This window comes from Falco rusticolus, chromosome 2 (genome assembly GCF_015220075.1).
Source record: "Falco rusticolus isolate bFalRus1 chromosome 2, bFalRus1.pri, whole genome shotgun sequence".
Classification (NCBI taxonomy): Eukaryota; Metazoa; Chordata; class Aves; order Falconiformes; family Falconidae; genus Falco; species Falco rusticolus.
Window position 1 is genome coordinate 117,502,067 of NC_051188.1, and position 9,116 is coordinate 117,511,182.

At 43.5% G+C, this 9,116-nt stretch overlaps 1 protein-coding gene across 1 annotated transcript in view; it reads right to left on the bottom strand.

Moving 5' to 3' along the window:
• Positions 1-9,116, bottom strand: part of PHLDB2 (pleckstrin homology like domain family B member 2) — a 70,253-nt gene that overhangs the window by 51,112 nt on the left and 10,025 nt on the right. Inside the window, 2 exon segments of the mRNA XM_037378185.1 lie at positions 4,462-5,591; positions 5,594-5,809. Of these exon segments, the coding sequence (XP_037234082.1) occupies positions 4,462-5,591; positions 5,594-5,809 (1,346 nt within the window).

A 9,116-nucleotide genomic window follows, 5' to 3' on the forward strand; every position in this document is an offset into this window, starting at 1 on the left:
CTGGAGCTCCTGCAAAAGGTAAGTCACTTGCAGCTTGGTTACTTTATGTTTAAAGGTTCTATAAAAAGACACAGAGCCCATATAAATTTATAAAATGTGTATATGAGGTTTTTCCAAGCTGTACGGGAGATAAGCTCTATTAACCATAATTTTAAATTTTAAATTAACCTTGAAAATTTCAAAATATTTTCATTTAATTTTTCACTCGTGAACACATCTTACTAAATTGTAATGTATCAATGCAAACTGGACACAGGGATATTCTGTATTATTTCCTACTTGCTGAACAAACTTAATGAAATTCAGCGCTCTTCTGACTGTAAGAAAGTGGACTATGGAATAAGCTCCTTAAATTTCACTATTGCTCATTCAGGCATTGGTCATATAAACTGAAATCTCTCCCAGCACACCTCCTGCAGCTAGTAAAACTTCATTAACAAGCATATACTTACAGATCCATACAGAGCCGAACTACGGAAGGTATGGAGCAGATCCTGCGTATCTAATTTTTAAGTACCTACCACCATCTAGAGGAAATACATTGTACTGCCTAAAAAGCAGCAGTAGAAAAATCAAGTTCAGTGCTATTCAACTGAGCAGGTATCAAATAAAACATATGGCCTTGATACCTATCTGACTATGTTGCCTGTGCTGTTCCACCACTGACCTCCTCACAGGCTGAAGAGGAAGACTGCCTTTGAGTTCCAGTGGCTATCACAGTTCAGCTTTTATCTCAGATAGGGGGAAAAAAAAAAAAGTTTAAAAAAAAAGTGAGATTTTTTCTTTAAAAAATCCCCAAAGATTCAATAGCTAACTGAATCTCACTGAATATTCTTAGATCACAGTGATAATTTTTTTCCTTATCAGACTCCTGGGCTAGCTTTAGCAATACTTAAATCTGAGTTGACTTCTACTTGTGCAAAGCTTGTATAAACATCCCCACAGCCAGACGCAATGTCTGGTTAGCTGGGCTGGAGAGGAAGCAGAAGCAGATTGAGACCCCCCAGCCCCCTGCAAGCTCCAGGAGCAACCTTGTGTAGTGCCACCAGCCCCGGGATGGCAGAAACCAGAACTCCAGGTCCTCCCGCTCCTCGAGTCACAGAGGGACAGGCTGGCAAGACAGAATTGGCACCAGCCGCCAGCTCTCGGGTGAACCCAGCCCTAAAAGGCGAAGCTAAAGAGAGTGGGAGAAACACCAAATCCTACGCAAGTACATACTTGTCTTTTCTGCTTGGTGCACAGGAACGAATTAAAACTCAGACATTCGATATTCCAAATAAAACCCTGCAATACATATTTTCATTATTTGTACCATAAAAAAAAAAATATAAATTCGTTGTTTATTTCTGCAGGCAATGAGAGCAGATCATTTGGTTTCACACACAGGCTGTGGCAGCAGCTCAAAATGCAAATTTCCAGAAGAGCTTCTGCCACTTAAAAAGCAAACTAAGCACAAGTAAAACTCATAGAATAATTCATACAGAAAAGAAAAAGGAAAAAAGTGAAAGTAAATAGAGGAGACCAAGGGCAGATACTAGATCAGATTACAATGCGTGCATACATTTTACTAAAAAAATAAGCCAGATGTGAACAGCAGCTATCAAACACAACACCCCAAACCGCTCTGTGCCAGTGCAAAAAAAGGTATTTTCTGCTTCGTATCTGGGCCATAGAGCAGTCTAATTCTTTAAGAAGGAGGCTTACGTATCTGATGAAGTTCTGCGAGTAGTCCCCCTGTTTTTTCTGCCTACCTTGCTTCAAAAACACAGCATGGAAGAGTCTGACCCTTGAGCACAGAGGCATGTTTTCCCTGCCACTTACCTACCAGCTACTCAATCTGAACTTTTTACTCAGCACCGAAAACCGAAAGCACACAGTTTTGCTACCTCCGGGTGCTTGATTAGTTGGGGTTTTTTACTCACACCTCCCCCCCAACCCCAGAAAGAGGACGCTGAGCAGAGCTGGATCTCTAACCTGCGTCCATCCCCCAGTACACAAGGTCAGACGGAGCTGCTCTTTGGAAGCTCAGGCTGGATATACAAACGCCCTCTTTGGACAGACCCATGGCTAGACTGACACAGGACAAAACCAAAACCAAACCATAACAGGACAGGTCCTAATATGCAAACAGCTGATGTGTGGGTTTTGGAATTTTTTAAAAAAAGAAAATGTGTGGATTTTTAATTTTTCCTATAAAATTTATTCCTTCTTCTGAGAGATCCAAAAACCTGTTTATGGCATTTTTCAGACTTTCAAACCACTGGAAGGAGGCACTCTCGATACTGTCCTCTTCCACCAGATAGCTCTAACAAGGAGATAAAAAATACTGAGCAGGGTCCCGAACAGAAGATGAACTCAAGGAGGCAGTTCCTTCACTTTCAAGTTACATGCAACACACAAAGCATCATCTTTTTGCAAAAACTTTTAACATGCTTGGAAAAGCAGTAGGCCAATTCTCTTTGTAAAGAATCAGGACTCGAAGCAAGTACTTGTCCAGCAAAAAAAGAAATAGTTTGGGCTTGAGGAAACAGAAGTCATTACCTTCAATAATAAAACCAGAACAGTTTTTAGCATTATCGCATACTGAAAACAACCCTGTATCCTCCATCCCTCACAAAGGGAAAAGAAAAAAAGAAAAAAAAAAAAACAAAACGAACTGTTCTCTTTAAAACACAAATATGCTTTATCATGTTGTCTTTTCTGACCAATTATCTCAGGTTTACCAGCATGCCTGTCAGGAAAACCCTTTGATTGGAAGCAAACACCACTTTGCACACACAAAACCCCAGGCCTAGGAAGAAGAGTGATTTCCAAAAGGAGTGGTGGCACGGCAGGGAGAAGGCAGCAAGAGGAGAGAGAAACAACCCACCAGCATTTCTGCTGATGCTTCCCACTTCTACGTGCCCACGTGTAACAACCCTTCCTAAGCCACCAGTCATCTCCACTCGCCGCTGGCCCTCCTCGCCCCCGGGAGCCCGGCCCCTGCTCCCCAGAAACCGCAGCTTCAAGGGGAGCTGGCAGAGCTATCAGGGGGCAAAGGGGGCAAGAGGGGGCAGAGACACCTCAATTCTACAGCCCTGGCTCTAAGCAGGCCAAGATTAATATTTTCACATCTTGCAAACCAACAGTGTGTACCTTACAGACCACAGCACTGTGTGCATTAGGGATGAAAAGGCAGCTCCAACAGGTTCCTCACCAGCTGGTGTCAAGGACATAGGTGAGATGGGAGGGAGACACCTGGACAGGTTACAATCCTTCAGCTCAACCTGCTCACAGGTGCAGCTTGGAACGGCAGTGGTGGCCCTGCACAGGCACTGGGCCATTGCTAGTGGTCCCTCATGGGCAGCCCCTACTCCCGCATCCCGCTTGTCCTGCCACCCCTGCTGCTCCTGCATCCCACCTTGCCACAGCTTTTCCCCCCAGCCTGCCCAGGAAGAGAACCCCCCTGCAGGCTCGCCGTCTGTGCGCACACTAGACAGGTTGAAGAGTATCCTGTGTCCATTTTCCTCAAATCCATAAAGATCTGAATTCAAGCACAAAAATGTAAAGTTAATGCCTCAAATCTAAGACTTGGTAATACAAATTGGCCCATCTAACAATCTCCGTTTCTATGTGGATGATAAAAATCAGTACAGTATGAATGTATCTTAATAGGGTCAGTGACTCTTGTAGAGACCAATAAAACTTTTTTCAAAGAAGTATTAGGCATCCTTTCAGAGACAGTTTCAATAAGAAACTGTTTCCACCATCTCTGTGTTCTGAAGACCTTTTTTTTGGTTTTTTTTTCCTACCCAAAAGTTGTTTCAATAATACGTAAATTACATTTTACTACCAAGTTGAATCCCAAGCTGAAGCAGTATGTACTGCTTTATGTTGACTTGAGACAGAGAGAGAAACTCTGCCCCTCTCTGCTACTCTCCATTTCAAGAGGGGGAGAACAAGGAAGGCTATATTTTAATGAAAATACTCAAAAGGAAAAACCACAATTCAGCAGAGAAAGCTCTGACGATGGATGTTGAACCCACACCAATGTATACCTGACTCCACAGCACGCACAGCTGAGTGGCTTATAGCAGAGCCATTTTTTTTTTACCCGCTTACCACAAAACAGTGCCATCATCTAGAACAAAAAAGCACTGGATCCCTGCAGTGTAATTTGTGGGTTTTACGTACATAGACATTTTAAGAGCCCGCAGGATGACTGAACGCAATTTACGTGGGTTCCAACATGTTTTTAAGATGGCTGCATCGTACCGCCCGTCCGAGCTGTTCCAGCAGCACGCTATTTAAGCATTAGCTTCATAGAGTGCAATAATAAACAAGGCATGCGAAGCAGGCAACACTTGAATTTCAAACCACGGCAGCTTATGCTTTGCTGTACCCTCCTGATGGCTAGATCTGGGATGGACATTCTGCACATGCTAACTGCCACAAAAAAGGAAGAGGAAGAGAAAAAATTACCAGCCGTTCCATCTCCTGCTCCCGAAGCCGCTCTTCCCTCTGCCTTCTGTGATAGTCCATGAGGTCTTCTCTTCCCGAAATGGAGCTGATGCTGTTCTTCCGCTCTTGCATGGATGTTTGCAGCGAGTTCGGTGTCTGTCTGTAACTTTCCAGATCTGGGTCGTCAAGTTCCACGGAACTGGTGGAAAGGTTTCTTCGGACAGAGAATGACCTGTCAAAATCCACTGGGGAGAAAGAACTACTGGGACTTGTTCCTGAGAGTCCAAGTCTATCAAAATCATCAGAAAGATATGGGGAAGAAGGTGCCAAAAGCATTTTTTTAGCAATTCGGGGGCTTGCAGGAACACTAAGAGTTGAACTGACATAAGGATTATTCCCAGAGACAGAGCTTGCATGTGGTGAAACCCCTGAGCTGCAAGAAGAAAAATTCAGATAATTATCAGCATCTAAAGCATTCTGAGGTAGATCTTTTTCTCCAAGTTTTTTCCTTTTAGTGTTACCCAGAGAACTTCTGGGGGGCAAACTTAATGGCACCAGCTGGCTTTCTGTTGATTTATAAAGTCTGGGTAGGGAACGACTGTACATTCCCATATGACTTAGAGATCCACCAGAGTATTTCCTAGGCCGTGAACCCAGAGTCTCCATCATCACATCCCTGTGCTTAACTGGTTTCATGTGAAGGGCCAGACTGTCAACATTCATCCTCCTGCCTTGCTTTGGGCTAGAAGGCATGCTGGCTGCCCCTGAATTGCTACCAGGTGAAAGCATCAGCTCATTCCCCGAGCTTCCATTCCACATGGTCAGAAGAGAGCCCGAGATCTTCTTCGTCTCCAGCATTCCTGGGAAGTAGACGTTGTCGTACGATTTGTTTTTCTGACTGTACTTTGAGTAGTGAAACTTATCCATGTGTCCAAGGGATTTTTCATTTTCTCTGCTGGCATGAATATCAAAGTCTGTCCTTCCTAAACTGTACCCGCTGAGGGATGAAGACGTGCCCGATACGGAACCCAAATGCTTTACAGAGATGCTTTTATCTGGAAGGTACGGGCTTTCACAGGGGAACTGCTTGCCCCCTTGAATTTTAGTGATAGAGTGTGTATTTTTAACACCGGAGGAAGGATTAGGTTTAAACCGGGCACAGGTTGTGAAAGGGTTAAATAAGAGCCAGCATAGTCCCCGTTTGTTTTAAATTTCAGACTTGATGAATATTTCTTTGGGTTGAGGTTTTCCATAATATCCTGGAGACCATTTTCAAGGGAATTCGCCACAGAACCCTTTCCCAAACTAGTATTTTGTAATTCCATCTGGTTTTGTGTGTGGCTATACTCTGCCATAATCTTACTGGAATCTGTAAGGAAGAGAAAACAAGAAAAAAAAATTTTAGCAAGTAAGTAGCCTCTTGTATGTGCATGCCTGCACATTAACTTGAAAAGAACACTTTTTGTAATAATTACTGCGCCTGTAATAAATGTGTCTCAGACCATTAAGTAAAGCAGGGGATGCACAACTTTCCCATCTCTGTTTTTGCAGAAGATGGAGACTACAAAAGAAGGGGTAGAGCGACATCACCAAACTCATACCACAAATCAGCAACACAGTTGGAAAGATGCTAGACTCTTTCTTTGGTGCTCTATCCACTGCAGGAGCCTGTGGCTCAGCCTTTATAATCCTGAGCCTCCTCAGTTGCCCATGAAGTAAGGAAGCATTACAGTCCTGCTGTTTTACAGCTGAGGAACTGAGATGCAGGGAGAAAACACAAAGCAGACAGCAGGGTACAGAACTGAACGCAGGTCTCCCAGGGCTCGGGATACAGAACATAAGATACTGCTCTGGATTACCTCTTCTTTTAGCCTGCGCAGCTAGCGCATCCGAGCCCCAATACACTGATGAGCTCACCTCAAAGCTCAGTAGGCGTTTTGTCACCTTTGTGCTTACTCTGTGGATTGCCGTGCAAAGCTTCATGGAAAAGTACAAAACCGAGGTCTGTTTTTCAAGGTTTCAGCTCAATCTGTTAACATACAAAGCTGTACCTACATCTGCGAAGAGCCCACTTCAGTTTAAAGATAGCCTTAAGGAAGTGTAATGCTGAGCTCCACGACTTCATTCAAAACAACAACAAAAACACATGACCATTAAAAACACTGAGAGCAGTTTAAGGTTCCAGGTCCTAATGCTTGTTAAGAATTGCAATTTATATTCTGGAAGAGGACACCGACCAAAAAAGCCTTTGCTGTGTTCAACCATGTGTCAACGATATGTCAAGCTCCAGCCTGCAGTTCTGAGCCCCACTTTGCCAAAAGCAAAGAAAGAAATTCAGCTCCTGACAGTGTCAGTCACTGCAGGAGATAAACAGGACCCCCAGCAGGCTTCCACTTAGACCTCAGCTGACGTAGAAATGGCACCATTAACATTTACAGCAGTTCTTGGGATGTTAGGCTGTGCTTCGAACTTACAACACAGTCTGTGGTGTCTGTTCCTGCAGTGCCAGTGAGTATTGCTTCTGAAAATAAGGGTCAAATCTGGGATTTACTCTTGGCTCAGACACATTTCACCTGTGACTTCAGCCACCTCATGAGAAACCTGATTTCAGCTTGTCACTCAGCAGGAAAACCTAACTTCTAAATGCATAAAGTGCCTTTAAAATCCTCAGAGGCAACACTTTAATCCTCTTCCAAGTACCACTTCAGATAATTATCTGAACCTAGACACAAAACTTGGATTCCTGCCCCCATCAGAGCTGATATGATCTGGTTTCACCAAGGGTAGCTAGGTTCAGATATCTAGTGAAGGTGGCAATGCATTCTTTGAGTGGGTCCTTGCTTCTGGGACCTTCCTCGCTAACAAGGCAAAAAAACCTGGAATTCATTACTGTCCAGGGCATCATTCAATAGGCCTCTGTTGCCCAGGCTTCCTCTAGGCAAGCTGTGCCAAGTCTGAGTGCGTAACACGGTCTCCTCAATTCTTAAGGAATAAACCCATAAGCTGAAGAACAAAAGGTAACCATCATTAATAATGGAATTGAATAGGCTGAAGATAAAAGGAATCAGCATCGTGGGGTGGGGGGAGTAAAAATCAAACACCTTCTTGAGCAAAGTGGACCTGGCTAAGCGTGTGCTAATTACAAGCTCTGGTAGTGGCCAAAGACATTAACTTTCAGCTTTAAAGCCAAGCCTCAGGTTTACTACTACACAGAATTTAATATTTTTATGCTGACTGTGATTTTATTTGCTGTAATTTTAACACATTTGTTACAATGATACAACTATCTAAGTTGCCTTTGAACCAGTAAGTTCACAGAGCTCTCCATCAGACCATCACCGCTGTGAGCAGTGAAACTGCAATTTCTTACAATTCGACATTTTACTTGACATTTCTTAGCTGTTTTCACAACTTTTGATCAACAGTAATGATGAAATTCAATTGAAAAAAAGGAGGAACGTGACCCATGTTCAACAGAACTCTTGTCAGGACAAGACAAAAGCATCTGAAAATGATCAAGCTTTTATCATATTAGCGGCGTTATGAGGAAGAACAAGATGTAAAAGTTATTGAAGAGCACAGATATAAAGCACGATGCATATGCCTTCTATACTTAGCCTTCCATTGTGAAACAGAACCTAATTTCCATCATCTCTCTCTTTCCTCCTTCCAAATCTCTTTTAAAATTGAAAGCCAATCTTGCATCAAAATTGTACTGTCCAAACCTCGACTCGAACACAGCAGAAGTTCAAGTGTTTTTGCATAAATTCCACTGGCTCCTACATTAATAGCTTAGCAGACACATTAATGGGACACTAATAATTGTTTATAACTCCCTTGCAACACCAGTAGGGCACATCTAATCCTACAAAGACTGGATGCTTTTGCCAAAAAACAAGTTAGCTCATGGAAACTTTCAGGCCTGTTCACCACAGCAATGAAGGGCTCATTGTACTTGAAATCCAAACAAGTACAGTAAGAAAAGGTCACGATACCTTCGTGCAGCCACTCGGATTCAGCTTTTCTCTACTATACCTTATGCCAGTTCTCCTGCATTTTTGGTTCCAGCACCACAATGCCCGCAATCATACGGTTAAATCCCAAGTGGACGACAGCGCATGTTTAGCTCAACCATCGCTGCTTCCCACAAACCAGATCTTGTTTGTTTTGTTTATTTTTAGGGTAATGTTTGGGATGAGACTTTATGAATATGACAGGACGCGTTACACATGCTGGCTGCCGCTGCCTTTGCATGCAGCTATAGGGACTGAGGCCAGGAGCTGCGGCACACGGCGTGCCCTGAACCCATCCTGCACCCAGGTCAGCCCCAGCTCTCGCGTGGTAACCTTCAGCGCACAACGCAAGGCTCCTCTGGTTACCAAAGTATTCGCTGCCCGCAGCTATACAGAAGGAAATTCTTCCCTTTTTTTTCCTCTCATTTTCTTTATTTTTTTTTTCCCCTTTCCCCTCATTCCTTTTCTTCCTTTCCAGAGTTATTTAGCTGGGGGTCACTGATATCTATTCCAGGCAGGCATTAAACTGATGGGGGAGGGCGGGCTGGCTGCAGCGTATCCAGCTGTGGCCTTGTTCTGGCTGGTAAATGGAGTCAGACATAGAATAAGAACAGAGCACTGTTATCCGTGTGTCAGGAGAATTAAAGGACCAAAATCAATGAC